This window comes from Salvelinus alpinus, chromosome 18, assembly GCF_045679555.1.
Source record: "Salvelinus alpinus chromosome 18, SLU_Salpinus.1, whole genome shotgun sequence".
Lineage (NCBI taxonomy): Eukaryota > Metazoa > Chordata > Actinopteri > Salmoniformes > Salmonidae > Salvelinus > Salvelinus alpinus.
The window spans coordinates 42,786,807-42,810,869 of record NC_092103.1 but is presented as its reverse complement, the minus strand read 5'-3'; the positions used below and the strand labels follow the sequence as shown (position 1 = coordinate 42,810,869).

The following is a 24,063-nucleotide window of genomic DNA, read 5'->3' as shown; positions in this document are numbered from 1 at the left end:
CGGCCGGTTGTGATACAGCCTGAAATCAAACCAGGGTCTGTAGTGACGCCTCTAGCACTGAGAAGCAGTGCCGCAGACCGCTGCGCAACTCAGGAGCAAAAAGCGTATTTGCTTTATTACTTATGTCACATCTATAATGCTGGAATAGCCCAAAGAATGGTCAAATAAAGAGTACATAAACGGAGCAAACCTATTAGTTACAGTACTACTATAGCAAGTGATGGGTAATCAACACTAAATCGTTTACCAGTTACAGCCTTGTCCACATTCTTCTTGCCTTGCGTGAAAGGGCAGGGCAATATCTTTGCAGGAGTGTAAGTGTTCAAAGGAGTTTTCTTCGCAGCTGTCGAACACAAAAAAAAAAGACATTGAGATGCCAGCGGCAACAAATTACCGCTGATCATTTGTACTGTACGATGAGCAGCGATACGTACCTGGGGAGGAGGCAGAGATGTCCAGGAGTGACTCATGGGATGCAGCGATGGAAGCCAGGAAGTCGTCTATCTGTTTCAGCGAGAGCGAGTTGTGCAGGGTCTCCAGGGGGCATATGGACGGAACCATGGAGTACAGCTCAAAACCTAGAGGGTGGAAACGCCTCCAGATGATAAGCCGACAATACGGAGAACACTACAAGCCCTCTGGAGACTCATGACAGAGAACATTGTATTATTTGAAAATCGGCAGACAAAAATCACAATGCTTCCATTATCTCCAAGTGACAGCAAACAAAATAAAACACTACCGACAAAAATCAGATCTGATTGAGGTGAATACTGTAGGATGCAGGCAGATGTATGACACAAAGTATATCCCACTGAAAGCAATACCCATCACGACTGTTACAGCCAGGATGAGAAGAAACACAAGAGTGAATGTTAACTTAACCTAGTTGGGATTACAGTTTGGTTTATATAGCCCTAAAGCCTTTGATGGACATTGTGGCGAGATTGAACAAAGTGGTCTAACAAACACCACAATATCGTTCAGGAGAAAATTGTCTTTAAAAAAAATATACATTTGATTTAAAAGCTACAAGTTGTAACTTTTTGGGCAACCTGATGAAATTTGCATAAAAATATGAGTTATAGATCTATCACTCATTGGAAGCAAGAAGCGGTAGATCTGTTCTGTGTGCCATTTCTATGATTCCTGTTCTTAAGTTTAATTTTTGCATGTTTTAACTTTCCGTTTTGTACACCAGCTTCAAACAAGCTGAAAATACAATATGTGGTTATTGAAAATATTTTCACAGCGGTTTAGATGGTACAATGATTCTCTATACATTGCTTGTTTTGCCATAAACTGAAATTAGGAGAACTATTCAAATTTTAGCAACCAGGAAATGGTGGAGCGATATCTGCATAATGCACATTTAATAAAATACCATAATGTAAGAAAATGGCATTAATGTACATGGCAACTATTTAAGACATTTTAGAAATGACAATACATACAAAATAATATGGGGCTACTTTCTTTTTTCTGGTTTCATCTCTTTGTCCACTTGGCTTGCTCTTTGGCGGCTCTAGCATTATTCTTAAGTGGTAATCGATTAGTGACTGTGGGTAATACAGTGAATTCAGACCCCTTGACTATTCCCACATTTTGTTACATTACAGCCTTAAACCAAAAATGTATTACATTTTTTATAAAGTCCTCAATCTACACACAATACCTCATAATGACAAAGCAAAAAAAGGTTGCTAGATTTAAAAAAAAAATGTATTCAAAATAAAAAAACAGAAATACCTTATTTACATAAGTGTGACTCAAAATTGAGCTCAGGTGCATCCTGTTTCCATTTATCACCCTTGAGAAGTGTCTACAACTTGATTGGAGTCCACCAGCGGTAAATTCAATTGATTGGAAAACATTTGGAAAGGCACACACCTGTCTATATAAGGTCCCACAGTTGACAGTGCATGTCAGAGCAAAAACCAAGGCATGAGGTCAAAGGAATTGTCCGTAGAGCTCTTAGACAGGATTGTGTCAAAGAACAGATCTGGGGAAGGGTACCAAAACATTTCTGCAGCATAGAAGGTCCCCCAGTGGCCGCCATCATTCTTAAATGGATGAAGTTTGGAACCACTAATACTCTTCCAAGAGCTGGTCGCGCGGCCAAACTGAGCAAAGGGCTTTGGTCAGGGAGGTGACCGAGAACCCGATGGTCACTCAGGCAGCGCTCCAGAGTTCCTCTGTGGAGATGGGAGAACCTTCCAGAAGGACAACCATCTCTGCAGCACTCCACCAATCAGGCCTTTATGGTAGAGTGGCCAGACGGAAGCCACTCCTCAGTAAAAGGCACATGATAGTCGGCTTGGAGTTTGCCAAAAGGCACGCAAAGACTCTCCGACCATGAGAAACAAGATTCTCTGGTCTGATGAAACCAAGATTGAACTCTTTGGCCTGAATGCCAAGCGTCACATCTGGAGGAAACCTGGGACCATCTCTACGGTGAAGCATCTGTTTTTCAGCAGCAGGGACTGGGAGCCTAGTCAAGATTGAGGGAAGGATGAACGGAGTACAGAGAGATCCTTGATGAAGAGATCCTTGATGAAAGAGAGAGATCCTTGATGAAAGAGAGAGATTCTTTACGAAAACCTGCTCCAAAGCGCTCATGACCTCAGACTGGGGCTAAGGTTCACCTTCCAAAAGGACAACCCCCCTAAGCACACAGCCAAGACAATGCAGGAGTCCTTGAGCGGCCTAGGCCAAGCCTGTACTTTAACCCGATTGAACATCTTTGGAGAGACCTGAAAATAGCTGAGCAGCGACGCTCCCCTTCCAACCTCACAGAGCTTGAGAGGATCTGCAGAGAAGAATGGGAGAAACTCCCCAAATACAGGTGTACCAAGCTTGTAGCGTCATACCCAAGAAGACTAGGCTGTAATCACTGTCAAAGGTGCTTCAACAAAGTACTGAGTAAAGGGTCTGAATACTTATGTAAATGTGATATTTCAGTTTTTTCTTTTTAATATATTTGCAAAAATGTCTAAAAACCTGTTTTTGCTTTGTCGTCATGGGGTATTGTGTAGATTGATGAAGGGGAAAACATTTAAATCAATTTTAGAATAAGGCTGTAACGTAACAATATGTGTAAAAAGTCAAGGGGTCTGAATACTTCCCCGAATGCACTGTATACAATTGGTTAGATATACTTATTTTCTAAATTATTGCATTAATATATAAATAATACTTCAGGTTTTTAACATTAGTGTGTATTTTAACGACAAAGAGCTGTGGTAGATTCAGTTTCCAAAGTATGTCGATTTTGACAGCTGAGAAGGTAACAAGTAACTGAGAAAATAATATTTAGACATTACAGTAACACCAAAGCACAAATAAGTGTGTCTGAGACACTGGTTAGTATGTTACAATGAGCATGGCTTCTCTGGTTAATACAACGGAGGACAAAAGGGGACATTTTTATGATCACTAATAACAGCATCAAAATCTTCCCCATTTGCATGTCATTGAGGCAATTCATAGAACAAAATATGTTTGCTAAATATATAACTAAAATCAATTGAGCTTATCATTTAATGAATTAATAACCACATATTTATTTGTATGAATACCCCCCCCCCCCTCCCCAATGAGTCTAACTCACCATGGATGAAAAACCTCAGTACTCTGTAGAAAGACACATTTTGAGATACGATGTAAATTAATATAAAAAATATTAGATTTGAACAAAGTTCCTTTAGCAATAAAACCTTATTTGTTGGCCAAATGTGAAAATATTATTTGCAGGGATGTATAACACAGTAGTTACACTATATGATCCCTCAGGAAAAGGTATAGATGGGCTCATCCCCCTTTCTTATTAAACTTCTAATTTTCCCTATAACAAGAAATATACAGTTGAAGTCGGAAGTTTACATACACTTTAGCCAAATACATTTAAACTCAGTTTTTCACAATTCCTGACATTTAATCCTAGTTAACATTCTCTGTTTTAGGTCAGTTAGGATCACCACTTTATTTTAAAAATGTGAAATGTTAGAATAATAGTAGAGAGAATTATTTATTTTATTTATTTCATCACATTCCCAGTGGGTCAGAAGTTTACATACACTCAATTAGTATTTGGTAGCATTGCCTTTAAATTGTTTAACTTGGGTCAAACGTTTCGGGTAGCCTTCCACAAGCTTCCCACAATAAGTTGGGTGAATTTTGGCCCATTCTTCCTGATAGAGCTGCTGTAACTGAGTCAGGTTTGTAGACGACCTTGCTCGCACACGCTTTTTCAGTTCTGCCCACACATTTTCTATAGGATTGAGGTCAGTGCTTTGTGATGGCCACTCCAATACCTTGACTTTGTGGTCCTTCAGTCATTTTGCCACAACTTTGGAAGTATGTTTGGGGTCATTGTCCATTTGCGACCAAGTTTTAACTTCCTGACTCATGTCTTGAGATGTTGCTTCAATATATCCACATAATAGTCCTCCCTCATGATGCCATCTATTTTGTGAAGTGCACCAGTCCCTCCTGCAGCAAAGCACCCCCACAACATTACGCTGCCACCCCCGTGCTTCATGGTTGGGATGGTGTTCTACGGCTTGCAAGCCTTCCCCTTTTTCCTCAAAACATAACGATGGTCATTATGGCCAAACAGTTTTATTTTTGTTTCATCAGACCAGAGAACATTTCTCCAAAAAGTACGATCTTTGTCCCCATGTGCAGTTACAAACCGTAGTCTGGCTTTTTTATAGCGATTTTGGAGCAGTGGCTTCTTCCTTGCTGAGCGGCCTTTCAGGTTGTCGATATAGGACTCGTTTGACTGTAGATATAGATACTTTTGTACCCGTTTCCTCCAGCATCTTCCCAAGGTCCTTTGCTGTTGTTCTGGGATTGATTAGCACTTTTCGCACCAAAGTACGTTCATCTCTAGGAGACAGAACGCGTCTCCTTCCTGAGTGGTATGACGGCTGCGTGATCCCATGGTGTTTATACTTGCGTACTATTGTTTGTACAGATGAACGTGGTACCTTCAGGCATTTGGAAATTGCTCCCAAGGATGAACCAGATTTGTGGAGGTCTACAATTTTTTTTCTGAGGTCTTGGCTGATTTCTTACGATTTTCCCATGATGTCAAGCGAAGAGGCACTGAGTTTGAAGGTAGGCCTTGAAATGCATCCACAGGTACACCTCCAATTGACTCAAATGATGTCAATTAGCCTATCAGAAGCTTCTAAAGCCATGACATAATTTTCTGGAATTTTCCAAGCTGTTAAAAGGCACAGTCAACTTATTGTATGTAAACTTCTGACCCACTGGAATTGTGATACAGTGAATTATAAGTGAAATAATCTGTCAGTAAACAATTGTTGGAAAAATGACTTGTGTTACGCACAAAGTAGATGTCCTAACCGACTTGCCAAAACTATAGTTTGTTAACAATAAATTTGTGGAGTGGTTGAAAAACGAGTTTTAATGACTCCAACCTAAGTGTATGTAAACTTCCGACTTCAACTGTATATTAAGTAAATATATAAAGTACCAGTCAAAAGTTTGGACACACCTACTCAAAGCATTCCAGGCAAAGCTGGTTGAGAGAATGCCAAGATTGAGCAATGCTGTCAGCAAGGCAGAGGGTGGCTACTTTGAAGAACCTAAAATATATTTTGATTTGTTTAACACTTTTTTGGTTACTACATGATTCCTAATGTGTTATTTCATAGTTTTGATGTCTTCACTATTATTCTACAATGTAGAAAATAGTAAAAATAAAGAAAAATTCTTGAGTAGGTGTGTCCAAACTTTTGCCTGGTACTGTAGATGCTTGAAATTCACAGTTACAATGATACCAAATCTTAATATTTTATCAATAAATATACGAAACCTTTTTGGACTGTAGGACATGTACTGTATGGCTGTGGCTTAGATTATTTATCATAGATAGCACCTGTCAACAGCACCAAATAGAAATATAATTTTAATGAGCAAAAGTGTTCTGAGGGGCAGGACTAAAGCACACAGCTACTCAAGGTATTTCCATAGTCAAGGGTATGAGGAAAGGAGAAAACAGGGAGGACTACGTTTAAGAGACTGTGGAGGTCAAGACTGAAAACTGAGAAAGGAAGCTGAACTATACACAACAGAAATCTATATGAACTAAAAACACCAAACAACGTTCAGACAAGATATAAATGGGTAAATTAAACATAATAAACACTTACCACAGAACATACCGGAAAAGACTGACCCATTTAGAAAAGCAGAAAAAAAACGATAATCCAAAATGATCAAATTAGTGCAAATTGGTTTAATGTACAAAGAACGTACTTTAAATACAAAATCATATTTTGTTGCATCAAAATCACTGCGTTAACCACAAGCTGAGGTGACTGACAGGTTTATGCGGCACAAATGTAAGAAAATATTAATCCCAGATATCACATTGATTTAAAAAGTTGCCTTTACATAAAAAAATATAAAAGTGCAATAGATACTATAGCTAAATTTGACTAGATTAGCAGCATTACTATAGTGGCCTAGATTAACAGCATTACTATAGTGGCCTAGATTAACAGCATTACTACATTTGACTAGATTAGCAGCATTGCTATATTTGCCATAGACTAAAAGCATTGCTATACTTGCCATAGACTAGCAGGATTACTACCTTTGACTAGATTAGCAGCATTACTGTATTTGACTAGATTAGCAGCATTACCGTATTTGACTAGATTAGCAGCATTACCGTATTTGACTAGATCAACGGTATAGCTATTTGCCATACGTCTAAAGGAACATTTAGATTGGCAACATTGTTGTGATACAGTCACCCAACTCCGACACAACAAAAGTCATCAAGAAAAAAATTGAAGGCCATATTCAAACCAAACAAACTACAGCACTGCGACTATTAAAATGAACAGATAAGCAGGGGACAGGTCTAGCTAGTCACAAAATAGCTCCATGTAATCCTAAACTATAGGGTGACAAACAGGAGGAATTTTCAGGCGAACAAAAGAAGCACATGGTCTTGGAGGGCTGCATGAGCATTCAGAAGTCTCAATGTTTAGGATCACATTCCATGTGCACTGCTTTGACGCTAGCAGAGGATCTCATGAGGGAAGATTCAATCCAGACCAAAATGACAACAGGGATGAGGTAAGGATGCATCTTAATTAACAAAAGCAAACATACCATTGGTTGGGTGTCGCGCAAATGAGATAGAAAATCGTTTTACAGCAGACGCACGCGTGGCCTCTGAGAAAGAGAAAAACAGGTACCTGAAATGTACAACAGCTAACAGAAATAGAGGTTAGGAAAAGGCAAAATAAATCAAGTATTAGAAGGCATGCAGGTGAGAAGGGTGGGATACGGAGCGTTTGTTTTAGTAGTGAGTTAACTGTTGGGATTCTCTCAGCCAGAGCAAAGTTTGTGAAGATTAACAATTGTTATGGTTATCTGCTGAAGAAATGAAAAGTCGGTGGGGGGGGGGGGTGTCGGTGTTAGGAAGGAAACATTTCTAAAAAGGCCAATGGACACCTGTTGGTCCCACGCTTCATTGGACCTTGCATATGGCAGAATCCAACCCAAATCACATCTACTGTAGCCTCTGTATGTTCACCACCTGCCTTCCACCAACTAGCTTTCCTACATTCACCTTGCTGGTGCTTCAGCATCTTTCCACTGCTATAAATGACTACAAATAGGATACATTCTATGTCACTGTGCAAAGAATCCTGGATTTTTTGGGTTAATCAATTAAAAGTTTGATGATCCTGAACAATTTGCTTCAAACTAAAAGGAAAAGCTGTTCATTTTTGACAGCCATAATTTTAGAAATTTGGATTTTCTTCATGACTCAAATAGATGGTTTACTTTATTTCAGAAAGCCATGACATCCATCTCAGATAGTTCTGAAATCATTTCTGTAGTTATAAACAGATAAGAATAGCATTCCTGAAATATTATTTTGTTTTAAACTAATCTCATAATTTGAGTGCACCCAAATTTGCCCTTTTGATTTGTGGGATTCACATAATATTCAACAAATACAGTATAGTACCCAACATTCAACTTGGACCAAACTTCCTACCACTGAGTAAGACCAGTGGTGTAAAGTACTTAAGTAGTTCTTTAAAGTATTTTTTACTTAAGTCGTTTTTGGAAGAATCTGTACTTTAACTTCACTATTTATATTTTTGACTACTTTTACTTCACTACATACCTAAAGAAAATAATGTACTTTTTCCCTAACATGCAAACGTACTCGTTACATTTTGAATGCTTAGCAGGACAGGAAAATGGTCCAATTCACATCCCTGGTCATCCTTACTGTCTCTGATCTGGCGGACTCACTAAACACAAATTAATAGTTTGTAAATGATGTGTGTTGGAGCGTGTCTCTGGCTATCCCAAAATAAAAATCGTACCATCTGGTTTGCCTAATATAAGGAATTTGAAATTATGTATACTTTAACTTTTGATAGTTAAGTATATTTTAGCAATTACATTTAATTTCAATACTTTAGTATATTTCAAACCAAATACCTTTAGACTTTTACTCAAGTAGTATATTACTGGGTGACTTTTACTCGAGTCATTTTCTGTTAAGGTATCGTTACTTATACTCAAGTATGACAATTGGGTACTTTTCCCATCACTGAGTAAGACATGAGGAATCCAATAAAATGGTCAAAAAGCCACCCATGGACCCCGGCGCCAATCCCACCCCAACAACCTGTATATAGTATAATTTCTCTTACGTTTGAATTGTAGTATGAAGCTGCGGTTTGTTGTATTGCGTCTTCATCCTTTGTAATGCATTTCCTGCAAATCTGGCTATGTTTTTATTCCCCCTGTTATTAATTGAAATCGCTTGTATTATTTATCATAAATTAGTGTGAAAGTACCAGGTTTTTACCACTAGATGCTACTGCACCCTTTTATCCACTTTGGTGGTCGGTTGCGTTTATTAAATGGAACACAACATTTTCTTTGCAACTTTGGGTAGAAAATCAATAGATTTGGCTCTTGATGAAAATACAGTGTGTGATCATCCTCACAATTCAAGCCAGTTCTCCATGAAAGCCATTCAGTTTGTCCTTCTCTTATAAACCTAAAGCTTCAATCCAACTCTCCTTGCACAGTCCAACAAGTGGCCTCTCTCTGAGAGGGCTATCCCGATGCAATTCTCATATGAAGACTTTTCCTACAAGCCCAAAACTTTGATGGAGAAATGAGTTTGTGACTAAAATGTGACAACCCTAATGAAATTATAAACCATTGCATGGCAGTTGTTTTCTAATAATTGTATTGAAAAACACATCTCCATATTTAGTAGGGATGCGAGGTAGAGTAGACCCACGGTTTGGTATGTACCACAGTTTGTGGACAATGGTACGGTTTCGGTATCTTTGTATTTAAGTAAAGTGTGCGTTTGTATGACTCTAATACAAGGGATGAGTTTGCAACACGTAGCTCTTCATCTCCCAATCTAGTACATAGTGAACCGTCACAGTGAGGTAGCTTTGAGTTCCTCTGGAGGTCCAACTATCAGTGGAGAGAGCTAGATAGGGTGTCTGTATCAATTTGTTTTCAATTTCTCTCCGTGTTGTCTGTATCAATTTGTTTTCAATTTCTCTCCGTGATGTTTCATAGAGTTTGGGAATTACTTTGCTACTGAAATGTGTGCGGGAGGGGACATTGTAACGCGGTAAAAAAAAAAATGACGAAATCCCGAGTCAGTAACCACCGAATGGGGCTGCAAATCTTTGGCTATGAATACCCCCACTGCTTTTGTTATTTCTTTATGTTTTTCTGAATTTGTCGCAAATTGTTGTTGGAGGCAGCAGTGAGAGATTGTTGTATTTTCGCAAACGAGTGGACTCTCCTTGCTCCAGCTCCACCTGCAAGGGATACGGCCGGGTGATGGCCACGTAAATGACACATCATGTTTGAAGTGTTTCCACTCGAGTAGCTGACAGTGGCAAAGCAATGCTTACAGACTTTGTTTGTTTATGGTCTTCTTACCCTCGTCATCGTATTGCATGCTTTCCCACACAGCGGTACCTCTTCAAATTTGCTTCTCGCTGTCTCGCTAGCCATCGTCACGTTGGAGCTGAGAGAATTTTTTTTTTTTAGTTTCCCCTCTCTTCATGGGGCCCCTTTAGGGCAGTTTCCTACTGAGATGTCATTGTAAAATCGTCCATTGGTTGTTTAAGGGGGAGGGGGTTGCGGTCACTGCGGTTGCCACCTTTTGAGACATTACTGTGGAGTAAAGTCTGTCAGCCTTCAGGAGCCCTCTAACAGCCTGGGGCCCCAAGCAGTTGCCCGCCTTGCCTGTTCACAAGCTGCGCGTCTGGTTCTTTGGATCTGAATGTACAACGTGCTTGTAGTCTGTATAAGCAAGTTTAGGAAATTATAGGAAAATGACAGGCATATCATAATTCCGCGGTTCACGTGTGCATATTGAACCCCGTAGGGGGCGTACCGAACGGTTCGACAACATACTGTGTACTGTTGCATCCCTAATATTTAGTGTGATTAGTGACATTTACCATTAAACCCAACCAAGGCCAATACCATTACACTTGCAAAACACTATAGTGTGTGTTTGGGACTTTTACAATTGAAACCATTAGAATTGATGTAGACTAATGGTTTGCTTGTTCTAAAGGGATGGTCTAACTAATCCATACCTTTTTTTTTTAAGGGAATAAAACACACAAAGGGGCCGTTTCCTGGACACAAGTTAAGCCTAAGAGAAGGACAAACTGAATCACTGTCATGGAGGACTGGTTTCTATTGTGAGGATGATCACACTGTATTTTCATCATGAGCAAAAGCTATTGGTTTTCTACCCAAAGTTGCAAAGAAAAAATGTTGTGATCCATTTAACAAACACAAGAGACCAGCAAAACGGATAAAAGCATCAGGAACAACGGCATCTAGTTGGCAAAACGTATTTATTGTAAACAATGCAAGCGACTTCAATGGCCAATTTCTCAGAACAAAATTCACCCGATTCATAGGGAATACATTACAAATGATGAATAAGCAATAGTCCAAGCAGCAGATCCATACTACTTGTCAAACAGAGACCTGATACTGTATACAGGTTGTTGGGGTGGGATTGGCGTGGTTGTTGGGGTGGGATCGGCGTGGTTGTTGGGGTGGGATCGGCGTGGTTGTTGGGGTGGGATCGGCGTGGGTTGTCCGTGGGTAGCTTTTTACCATTTTATTGGATTCCTCATGTCTTACTCATTGTTAGGAAGAATTATGGTCTAAATCGGATATTAGGTACTATATTTATTGAAGATTATATGAATCCTATAAATAAAAAAAATGGACAACTTGGGTACAATCAATTAGCTAATTGCGCAGATATCAAATTACACAAGTATGTAGATACCCTTTCAAATGAGTGGATTCGGCTATTTCAGCCACACTTATTGCTGACAGGTGTATAAAATCGAGCACATAGCCATGCAATCTCCATAGACAAACATTGCCATTTTGTTTGTTTGTTGTAATATTATCCCCTTGGTAGTTACGATCTTGTCTCATTGCTGCAACTCCCTAACCTGGTCGCTTAACCCGGAAGCCAGCCGCACCAATCTGTGGGAAGAAACACTGTTCAACTGAAGTCAGCTTGCAGGTGCATAGCCCGCCACAAGGAGTCACTAGAGCGCGATGAGTCAAGGAAAGCCCCCGGGCGAAACCCTCCCCAAACCCGGACGATGCTTGGCCAATTGTGCACCGCCCTATGGGACTCCTGGTTACGGCCGGCTGTGACACAGCCTGGGATCGAACTACAGGCAGTAGTGACGCCTGCGCCACTCGGGAGGCCAAGCTCAGTGACTTTCAACGTGGCACCATCATAGGATGCCACCTTTCCAACAATCACTTCCTAAAATGTTTGCCCTGCTAGAGCTGCACACAAGCTCACAGAACGGGACCGCCTAGTGCTGAAGAGCGCATGGCGTAAAAATCGTCCGCCCTGAGGTGCAACACTCACTACCGAGTTCCAAACTGCCTCGAAGTAACACCAGCCAAATAACTGTTCGTCGGGAGCTTCATGAAATGGGTTTTTATGGCCGAGCAGCCATAAAAAGGCTCACAAGCCTAAGATCACCATGCGCAATGCCAAGCGTCGGCTGGAGTGGTGTAAAGCCCACCCCCATTGGACTCTGGAGCAGTGGAAACGCTTTCTCTGGAGTGATGAATTACGCTTCACCATCTGGCAGTCTGACGGACGAATCTGCGATTGGCGGATGCCAGCAGAACGCTACCTGCCCCACTGCATAGTGCCAACTGTAAAGTTAGGTGGAGGAGGAATAATGGTCTGGGGCTGTTTTTCATGGTTCGGGCAACAGTTTTGGGAAGGCCCTTTCCTGTTTCAGCATGACAATGCCCCCGTGCACAAAGTGAGGTCCATACAGAAATGGTTTGTCGAGATCAGTGTGGAAAAACTTGATTGGCCAGCACAGAGCCCTGACCTCAACTCCATCAAACACCTTTGGGATGAATTGGAACGCCAACTGCGAGCCAGGACTAATCGCCCAACATCAGTGCCCTACCTCACTAATGCTCTTGTGGCTGAATGGAAGCAAGACCCTGCAGCAATACTCCAACATCTAGGGGAAAGCCTTCCCAGAAGAGTGGAGGCTGTTACAGCAGCAAAAGGAGGACCAACTCCATATTAATACCCATTTTTTTGGAATGAGATGTTCAACGAGCAGATGTCCAAATATTTTTGGTAACGTAGTGTATTTCAACAAAATAATGTTTCAGGAATGCAAATCTTATCCGTTTCGAACTATACAAATGATTTCAGAACAATCTGAGATGGTGGGTGGCGAAATCCTATTTCTTGTGCTTTTTGAGGTGGAATGACTCCGGCTTGAAATCAAATGCCCATGTAAATGACAACAGAGAAATAGTCTGTGAAAAAGTGCTATAACATGTAGTACTTCGTAGCGTTCTAAAACTGGGTGAGCAATCAAATAAAAACAAAAATATTATCATCTACACCTTATTCCACAGTCTGCCAGCATAATACAAAAATAACTTTCTAAACTTTGTGGAATAGGGCTATCTGTTTTAATAAAAGCTCTATCAAAAATATCTGTAAAGATCCAAAAGGATTATCTAAAATGCATAAAAATACGGAAAAGCTACAAAGACTAGCGTAAGAAAACTACAAAAAAACGTATTCAACGACAATATTCATAACAAAATTACAATAAAGTATTTGTAGACAACTGTTTGAAGAGTGTAATATGGCAAAACCAGGGATGTGGTCAATTCCATTTCAATTAAGTCAATTCCGGAAGTAAATTGAAATTCCAATTCCAATTTATAATTGACTGAATTGAAATGGACCACAACACTAAATAATATGGTTGTTAAGTGGAGACACTTTACTAGTTTTGAAGGGAGCATTAAGATTGCTAGCAAAGAGCGGTGCGGTAGCTAACCAACTGTAAATACGTTAATTGTTTCGCCCCAAAGTTAGCCAGCTAGCTAAGTTAATGAGCCAGTTAGCTTAAGATATCTACAGATAGTTAGCAACCGTTCACACATTTTTACTTGCTACCTGTCGTGTCAAAAACATATCCCCAAAAATAACGAGGTGTCTCCAGCTGTGGTCTACTTTCCAAGCATATTACCATATATGCGCTTTACAGCTAGCTACAGTAACTCCAGGAACAAAGTTTTACATTTAATTTTTTTATTTGTAATATAAATTCAAAGAGAGTAAATTTCCCCAAAAAATAATCACTGATGATTTAAATTGATTGAAGGTAAACTGTGATTGAGGGCCAAGTCCTTACTTGAGATCCGCACACGCAACTCTTTGAAATCAAAGCAAAATGTATGCTTAGTTACATCTTAGTTACGTGTGCAGATGTCCGGTTCGTATTCTAGCCATAAGAAATTGTTTGCATGAGTAATTTTTTATATAATTTTTTTTTTTTAAGTAATGAATGAAATAATGGATTTTCACACCTCATTGTCTAGCTAAATCGATATAGTACAAGATTTCTGAGACCGGAATATTTGACCTGCAATTAATTTTAATTGAAAGTAAGATACTTTAATATGATCTTGATTATCAAAAGAAGTTATGAGGGGGATCAGTACTGTGTGCAACGTTGTGCACAACTCTGGAAAATGCCATCTTATTTTGTATGAATAAACCTTAAATTCACTACCAAAACAATGGACTTCACCATATTAGCTAAAAAGATGGATGATTACAATTTCTCCCAATAACATGAATTATGCTTCTGTCCAAAAACACAATATGGTAAATTATAGGGACCGACACAAAGTGTCAGAATACATTCATATATTTCCTATTGAAATACACAGGAGGAAATTACAGGATTCCTTTAGAAAAATGAGCAAGGGTTCATCTTTTTTTTTTTTTATCTTTTTTTTTTAAAGATGTGTGTGCGTGTTTGCACATACCATCTAAGAAGCCAGAAGAGGTCAGCTTTTTACGGTGCGCGCGAGCATAATCTTGTAGGTTAGGTGCACTGGAGGAAGCCCCGAGCACCATGGTGCTAAAGAGACCAGCGCAATGAGACCCTGGTGGGAGTTAAGAGAAGATACATACAACAACCATTTGGTCCACACCATTGGAATGCATGCAGCATGCATTTCTAGGAGATTCTTGCCACAAAAAGACCTTGTGCAGCCTCATAAGAGCCTTCACATAATGACAGTAATGTCACTTGGCATGAGGATGGCCTTGTGGGAGGGGGAGGAGGGGTGGTGTAATTCCTAACTTTTGGGCCGACATTATAGACCTGGGTTAATTGTAAAAAACCTTCCTAGGAGCAATGTTATATCTCCGAGCTGTTGACCAAAACCTTTGTTACTAAACTTGCACTTGAAAATGTTTGTAATTTAACGACTGCCTCAAACCACTTGTATAACATTTAAGTGCGTTGTTCGATTATTTATTGCCCTCCCCTACACAACAAATATCTCTGCTAAACATAGACAGAAACACATTCTATCTTTGACCGCCAATATCTTAAAATATCAATATACAGTACAAATACAAAGTTTGCAATTGTTACAAACTAGCCAAGCAAGGATTAAACATTTTTTAAACTACTTATCAGGCCTAAATATTTAAATCATATTGAGTTATAGTTTGCCAATGTAATTGTGCCTCAATATATTTAAATGATGCGTAAACGGGCGCAATGATGTGCCAAATCTGAGATTTAGTGCATTATCATGGGGTAAACCATTAGAATAAAATGACTCAAATCATTGCAGCCATATGTGATAGTTTCTCCATGAGCTGGTCCGGCGTGATTATTGCGCATTCATTCTAAAATGGGAGGGTAAGAATTTAAATGGAGAAAACTGATCAGAGATCAGCGCTGCCTTCTTTCAATCCTTTCGGTATTGACACATGCTCTCGACGACGCACTTAGCGAGTGTTACCTACATGGTGTTATGGGAAACTAATGTAAAGATGCACTTAGCGAGTGTTATCTACGTGGTGTTATGGGAAACTAACGTAAAGATGCACTTAGCGAGTGTTATGGGAAACTAACGTAAAGATGCACTTAGCGAGTGTTATCTACCTGGTGTTATGGGAAACTAATGTAAAGATGCACTTAGCGAGTGTTATTCATGTGGTGTTTTGGGTAACGCATGTTACAGCTTCTTTGGTCGTTATGAACGATGCATCGTTAGAACATTGGTAAAAGCCTAATTTCCAACGATATCGGGAAACCTGATCCAGGTCACTGCAAGTTAATAACTATGTGCTGTCCTCTAACCACTAGGCTATTATACAGTTGCTACGTATCTTGATAACTGTCATCTTCATTGCACAGCTAATTATGAGCCAAGAACCTGGTACGATACACAGGCATAAACTACTAACTACTAGATACCATCACAAATAATACGATCAAATTAAGATAAATAATAACACAATTCAAACATGATAGTTTGTAATATCAAAGCGTTACTTAGTGATACAAAAAGATAAAAACTGAAGAAAAAAGTGAAAGAAAAGAATGAAGGTGTAGGACAGCCATATCTAAAATGGTAGCCAGCAACAAATCCCTAATATTTGGCTTAGAATTTGCTGTGGCTACAACATTTTAGGTCACTAAGGACATTACCAGCATGTATGAGAAATTGAGTCAGCACTGTATTAGTTGTGTGGCAAAAATCTTTGTCTAAAGTATGCTTAACAGCTTGTTCACAGTATTACTTGGTCAAACAAGCTCCACATCACAGATGTAGTAATTGATCATTAATTGTGAAGAGAGCAGCCAGTGTATGATACTTCAGGTGCTTGAGGCTCCGTCAACACAAAGCAAAGATTTGAGATGCGGCAGAAAACACACAGCACAGAACAAATCTGACATCCTAAAAAAGTTACTTCCAATATTTGCCCTCACATTGAAGTTGTGCTAAAGTAATGTGAAGACACTAAAACATTTGAAAACTAGGGATATAATGAAACATCTAACTCACATTCTTAAAAAAGAAGAAGAGAATTTTCATATTTTTACATTTCTTAATAATATGTGATAAATTGGAGCAAATTTGTTTCAAACGTCCTAAAAGCAGTGATTATGCTTACCTACTCCTGGGGTGAGTTTGTGTTCAGAGTATAGTCTACCAGGTCGCTGTGCATGGGCATTGTTCTCTGACAGAACCTAGAGGAGAAAAAAAATAACTATATTACCACATTTCACTGAAACTCGTCCACAACCTCACTCAAACGGATGCCTTTTTCTGGAAAGACATGTTAATAAGCAGCAGTGGGAAATGGTAGTGCAGACGCCAACAAAGACTAAATCAGCAGAAGAAAAGAAAGATGAACATGCAACATCCCTATGGCCACACGAAGTCCATGCCACGTGAGAGGTTGGACATTACGGAGGACACAGCGGGTGAGAAGAGATGCAGAAGTTGAGGGACGAGGATGGACGAGGATGGACATGGCAACAATTTGCAGAAAATCAGGTTTCAAACAATCAAGACTGCACAACTTTAACCAAGATACACATTACACCTGTGTCAAAACAAAACAAAAGTCAAAGTGAAGACAAAACATGAAGAAAGAAGTTGAGTTTGGTGTTCTCATTTTCCCATCCAAGATGTTAATATCCCCGTTTCGTGCACGGACCAAAAAAAACGAGACAAACTTGAAATGAGCGGATCCTCTGCCCTTTTTTTAGGGGGGTGAAGGGAGGTAGAGGTGGAGTGGGGCGGACCTCACAGCAGGATCCTGGTCTGTGCCAGTGGATTGAAAGGTCATGAGAGCGCGAAGACAATGAGCACACTGTGAGCCCATTCTCACACCTCACATGGCTCACCTGGAGGACCAGGGAGGGTAACCCCTGTCTAGTAGGGCAGAAGACCCATCTTAGTGACTAGAACCAACCAGGCTCCATACAGAAAACCCACATTACAGGAAGTGGTGTGTTTATTTTGTATTTATTTAACCCTTATTTTACCAGGTGAGATGACGGAGAACACGTTCTCATTTACAGCAACGACCTGGGGAATAGTTACAGGGGAGAGTGAACGAGCCAATTGGAAGCTTCTTCTAGCACTGGCCTAGCCTGCTGTGAGTTTGGCTGAGAGATAAGAGTTTCTGGGAAAATCTCTCAAATGCAAGTAGTCAGAGGCAAATATACATACATTGTCCATCATTGTATGTTCGCCTACAATGATGCCTTTTCTAATTATGTACAGTAGGGTATAGCCTATTCGCTACAGTTGTAGTAAATGACATCAATGTGATGTAAATGTAGGTGGTTAGGTACTGTACAGACGGTGTGATGAAGACATTTAAGTGCCGCCACACATACAGCCATAATATAAGCACCTTTAACTCAGTCACATGTCCTCTGACAGCAAATACATTATACATACATACATACTATTATAATACAGTGTTCAGACCCCCATGACTTCACACATTTTGTTAAGTTACAGCTTTATTCTGAAATTGATTAAATTGTGTGTTTTTTTCTCAATCTACACACAACACCCCATAATGACAAAAAATAAATAAAATAACATTTACATAAGTATTCAGACCCTTTACTCGGTACTTTGTTGAATCACCTTTGGCAACGATTACAGCCTCGAGTCTTCTTGGGTATGACGCTACAAGCTTGGCACACCTTTATTTGGGGAGTGTCTCCCATTCTTCTCTACAGATTTTCTCAAGCTCTGTCAAGTTGGATGGGGAGCATCGCTGCACGGCTCTTTTCAGTTCTCTCCAGAGATGTTCGATCGGGTCCGGGCTCTGGCTGGGCCACTCAAAGACATTCAGACACTTGTCCCAAAGCCACTCCTGCGTTGTCTTGGCTGTGCGCTTAGGGTCATTGTCCTGTTGGAAGGTGAACCTTCACCCCAGTTTTTATCAAGGATCTCTCTGAACTTTGCGCCATTCATCTTTCAATCAATCCTGACTAGTCTTCCAGTCCCTACCGCTGAAAAACATCACAGCATGATGCTGCCACCACCATGCTTCACCATAGGGATGGTGCAATGTTTCCTCCAGACATGACGCTTGGCATTCAGGCCAATGAGTTCCATCTTGGTTTCATCAGACCAGAGAATCTGGTTTCTCATGTTCTAAGAGTCCTTAAAGTTCCCTTTGGCAAACTCCAAGCGGGCTGTCATATGCTTTTTACTGAGTAGTGGCTTCCGTCTGGCCACTCTACCATAAAGGCCCTTCTCCCCCGATCAGTTTGGCCAGACAGCCAGCTCTAGGAAGAGTCTTGAACTTCTTCCACTTAAGGATGACGAGGCCACTGTGTTCTTGGGGACCTTCAATGCTGCAGAAATGTTTTGGTACCCTTCCCCAGATCTGTGCCTCGACAATCATATCTCAGAGCTCTACGAACAATTCCTTCAATCTCATTGCTTGGTTTTTGCTCTGACATGCACTGTCAACTGTGTGACCTTATACAGACAGGTGTGTTTACAAATCAGGTGTGTTTTCCTTTCCAAATCATGTCCAATCAATTGAATTTACCAGTTGGACTCCAATCAAGTTGTAGAAACATCAAGGATGATCAGTGGAAACAGGATGCACTGGAGCTCAATTTCAAATCTCATAACAAACGGTCTGAAAACTTCAGTAAATAAGTTCGGTTTTATATTTTTTTTAAATAAATTTGCAACAGAAATAATCAGTTTTTGCTTCATCATTATGGGGTATTGTGTGTAGATTGACGATTTATTTATTTAAATCCTTTTTAGAATGAGGCTGTAACGTAACAATGTGGAGAAAGGGAAGGGGTCTGAATACTTTCCGAATGCACTGTTTAATATACTATAATACATACTACTATAATATATGATATTATAATACATACTATTATACACACATATATATTTATTCTATAATACATACTATTTTTGATCACTGCTATAATTAAAAGCTATTGCCTTTCGATATATGATTTAGTGTCAACCTTCGAACCTGCTTTAAATGTTCACACTGCATTTCCCCTTTATAGGATGACTTCAATGGCCGTATCGTTAATATAATCTGGTGAAAAGTATCAAATACAGCCAATTTCACATTAAAATCTGGTTGTGTCCATTTGGCAAATGGAGCGAGAAATGTAGTTGAAATAGCCTGCTTTACATTTGATTTGAGCAAAGCAGTGACCCATTAGAAAAGAGTGTGTTAAGTTCCATCGCAGCCGAGTTGGGCCAAATTTCTTGGAGGCATAAGCGGCAGGCAAGCTTAGGACATCCCACCCCAAACAGATCTCCAAAATCTGCATGTTAGTTAGTCACACAAGCCACTCCGATAGTGGCCCAGATTATTGTTCAAATTCTCACTCAACAGCAAAATCAGAGCGAGTCGCGAAGGACAGCTAATGTCTGTTTCAGCAGATTAATATAAAGAGTGGTCTTTACCTCGTCTCTTAGATGGATGAAAAGAACGACACCAAACTCTGCAGACAGACTGGTTCGATTATGGCTTTTCATGTTGGCAAAAGGTGATAATGCATAACAAACGCAAGACATACATTCTGTTGTTCAAGTTATGAATGAGTGAATGAATACTTGGTTGCATGTCACAGCCAGTTTTAACTATACATCGTACTTGGCGATATCAATATAGTGGAATATAGAGTACCAGTCAAAGGTTTGGACACCTACTCATCCCAGGGTTCTCCTTTATTTTGACTATTTTCTATATTGTAGAATAATAGTGAAGACATCAGAACTATGAAATAACACACATGGAATCATGTAGTAACCAAAAATGTGTTTGAGATTCTTCAAAGTAGCCACCCATTGCCTTGACTGCTTTGCACACTTGGCATTCTCTCAACCGGCTTCATGAGGTAGTCACCTGGAATGCATTTCAATTAGCAGATTTGCCTTGTTAAAAGTTAATTTGTGAAATTTCTTTCCTTCTTCATGCGTTTGAGCCAATCAGTTGTGTTGTGACAAGGTAGCGGGGTATACAGAAGATAGGCCTATTTGGTAAAAGACCAAGTCCATATTATGGCAAGAACAGCTCAAATAAGCAAAGAGAAACAACAATCCATCATTACTGACATGAAGGTCAGTCAATGTGAAGAACTTTGAAAGTATCTTCAAGTACAGTCGCAAAAACCATCAAGCGCTTTGATGAAACTGGCACTGATTAGGATCTCCACAGGAAAGGAAGACCCAGAGTTTCCTCTGCAGCAGAGTTACCAGTTACCAGCCTCAGAAATTGCAGCCCAAATAAATGCTTCACAGAGTTCAAGTAACAGACATTTCAACATCAACTGTTCAGAGGAGACTGTATGAGTCAGGCCTTCATGGTCAAATTGCTGCAAAGAAACCACTACTAAAGGACACCAATAAGAAGATATTTGCTTGGGTCAAGAAACACGACCAATGGACATTAGACCGGTGGAAATCTGTCCTTTGGTCTAATGAGTCCAAATCTGGTTCCAGCCGCTGTGTCTTCGTGAGACGCAGAGTTGGTGAATGGATGATCTCTGCATGTGTAGTTCCCACCGTGAAGCATGGAGGTGGTGGTGTGGGGGTGCTTTGCTGGTGACACTGTCTGTGATTTATTTAGAATTCAAGGCACACTTAACCAGCATGGCTACCACAGCATTCTGCAGCGATACGCCATCCCATCTGGTTTGCGCTTAGTGGGACTATCATTTGTTTTTCAACAGGACAATGACCCAACACACCTCCAGGCTGTGTAAGGGCTATTTGACCAAGAAGGAGAGTGATGGAGTGCTGCATCAGATGACCTGGCCTACACAATCAACCGACCTCAAACCAATTCAGATGGTTTGGGATGAGTTGGACCGCAGAGTGAAGGAAAAGCAGCCAACAAGGGCTCAGTGTGGGAACTCCTTCAAGACTGTTGGAAAAGCATTCCAGGTGAAGTTGGTTGAGAGAATGCCAAGAGTGTGCAAAGCTGTCATCAAGGCAAAGGGTGGCTACTTTGAAGAACCTCAAGTATAAAATATATTTAGATTTGTTGAACACTTTTTTGGTTACTACATGATTCCATATGTTATTTCATAGTTTTGATGTCTTCACTATTATTGTAGAAAATAGTAAAAAATAAAGAAAAACCCTTGAATGAGTTGGTGTGTCCAGACTTTTGACTGGTACTGTATTTCACACAGCCATAATTGAGAGTCCATGAGCAGGTATTTGATTAAAAAAACAAAAACAAAATATATTTACCCGGGGAACAACAACAAAACAGGGAGAAACCTCAACAAAGATGAAACCAGGGAGAAAGCCACAGACAGTGTCTCATTAGCTGGTTGGTGCTAAGTGCTTTAGGTGTACCTCTAGTAGACATTGTGGCCACATTGTGAGGAAAGTGTGAATTCCACCAAGGCAGCAGAGCAACAACGTCAGTTGCAAAATATATATATATATTTTTTTTTAAATACAGTGCAAAATGAGTATCACATAGCCAGCAATCTTTGAATTGCAATGCTATTACAATGGAAGACACTAAAATGTAACATTCTTGTTTCAAGAGTTATCATCTTCACTGTATGGACCCAATGAGCCGAATGAACCCCCAAAAATGAAAGACAAAAAGGAATCATTCTTCACCGGACCATTTAGGTTTTTTAAAAAAATATGAAAATGGCAAACATTTTTTTAAATTATGTAAAAATGGCATCTTTACATCAATCTGCTGATTAGGTGTCCTTGCTGACCGCAGCAGTGTTTTTAAGTGCACATGAACAAGAGTAGGTGTCATCTGTTTGTGTGGATAATAAATTAAAATGGGTAAAAACCTGTTGCCATGAGCCAAAAATACTGGATGTGAAAGCCAGTGATTTGGGGGAGACAGGGGAGGAAGTGATTTGGTCCCCTGATCTGCGTCTTCGACGCCCAGTACCAACACCACAGGTGTAATGAAGCCAGGTACCAATAGAGTCAGGGCTAGACACACTCAGGGGGCTCTCTTCCTGGAAGTGAGAGAGGGGGCAAAAACAGCACAGTCATGCAACATTACCAAAAAAAAGAACAGTCTCCAGCTAATGTATGTGTGTCCCATCAACATTCACAAGTAGGAACTTTTTTGTTTAGGTTTGGTATAATGTATCGTCATACTTTGCCAGCTGCGGTCTTGATAAAGTCTGGCTGCAATGGGGACTACAAGGAAAGTAAAAAAAAAAAAAAGGAGAAACAAATCAATGTACTAGCAATTGTTAGACTGTCCATTTACGGGTCACATAGACATTGCAGGTCAATTCTGTGCTCCTGGCACAAGTTGGTTGATCAGCTAATTAACAATCAATACATACATTTTAAAGTAAATGTAGCCCTGGGCAACTTTAGCTGATGTGTATAGACTATTCTCTCAGCATTAGTGTCAACATACACCTGGTGTAATGTATTGTCCCTCACCCCACTGTATTGTAGTGCAGATTGTCCCAACACCATGTGATAATGTGAAAGACCAGTGACTATAATACAGTGGGCGAGGAACAATCTGCACTACAATACAGTGGGTGAGGGACAATCTGCACTGTAATACAGTGGGTGAGGGACAATCTGCACTGTAATACAGTGGGTGAGGGACAATCTGCACTACAATACAGTGGGTGAGGGACAATCTGCACTGTAATACAGTGGGTGAGGGACAATCTGCACTGTAATACAGTGGGTGAGGGACAATCTGCACTGTAATACAGTGGGTGAGGGACAATCTGCACTGTAATACAGTGGGTGAGGGACAATCTGCACTACAATACAGTGGGTGAGGGACAATCTGCACTACAATACAGTGGGTGAGGGACAATCTGCACTACAATACAGTGGGCGAGGGACAATCTGCACTACAATACAGTGGGCGAGGGACAATCTGCACTGTAATACAGTGGGCGAGGGACAATCTGCACTACAATACAGTGGGCGAGGGACAATCTGCACTACAATACAGTGGGCGAGGGACAATCTGCACTACAATACAGTGGGCGAGGGACAATCTGCACTACAATACAGTGGGCGAGGGACAATCTGCACTACAATACAGTGGGCGAGGGACAATCTGCACTACAATACAGTGGGCGAGGGACAATCTGCACTGTAATACAGTGGGCGAGGGACAATCTGCACTACAATCCAGTGGGCGAGGGACAATCTGCACTGTAATACAGTGGGCGAGGGACAATCTGCACTACAATACAGTGGGTATGGCACAATATTCACTATAATACTGTGGGTATGGCACATAATACTGTGGGTATGGCACATAATACTGTGGGTAAGGCACAATATTTACTATAATACTATTAGTCAAAAGATGTACAGAGGTAGTTGCTTTTGTAATATATACCCTTAAAAGCCAGCAATATTACATTTACATTTTAGTCATTTAGCAGACGCTCTTATCCAGAGCAATTAGGGTTAAGTGCCTTGCTCAAGGGCACATTGACAGATATTTCACCTAGTCGGCTCAGGGATTCAAACCAGCGACCTTTCGGTTACTGGCCCAACACTAAACCGCCAGGCTACCAGCCGCCAGGTATTACAATGTAATCAACAGTTAAAGTTACAAATATACTCTTGTTGAGTTGATTTTAACAC

At 40.2% G+C, this 24,063-nt stretch overlaps 1 protein-coding gene across 4 annotated transcripts in view; it reads right to left on the bottom strand.

Moving 5' to 3' along the window:
• The window catches only part of ppip5k2 (diphosphoinositol pentakisphosphate kinase 2), a 67,690-nt gene that overhangs the window by 5,545 nt on the left and 38,082 nt on the right, over positions 1 to 24,063 (bottom strand). The window contains exons 25-32 of one of the 4 annotated variants that reach the window (XM_071351382.1): positions 22,585 to 22,626; positions 22,266 to 22,439; positions 16,589 to 16,664; positions 14,437 to 14,556; positions 7,156 to 7,218; positions 6,183 to 6,203; positions 435 to 578; positions 248 to 343 (exon numbers count right to left, since the gene is read on the bottom strand). In XM_071351382.1, the coding sequence (XP_071207483.1) occupies positions 248 to 343; positions 435 to 578; positions 6,183 to 6,203; positions 7,156 to 7,218; positions 14,437 to 14,556; positions 16,589 to 16,664; positions 22,266 to 22,439; positions 22,585 to 22,626 (736 nt within the window). The remainder of the gene's footprint in view (positions 1 to 247; positions 344 to 434; positions 579 to 6,182; positions 6,204 to 7,155; positions 7,219 to 14,436; positions 14,557 to 16,588; positions 16,665 to 22,265; positions 22,440 to 22,584; positions 22,627 to 24,063) is intronic. The other 3 variants (XM_071351383.1, XM_071351384.1, XM_071351385.1) reach the window with 3 other exon arrangements.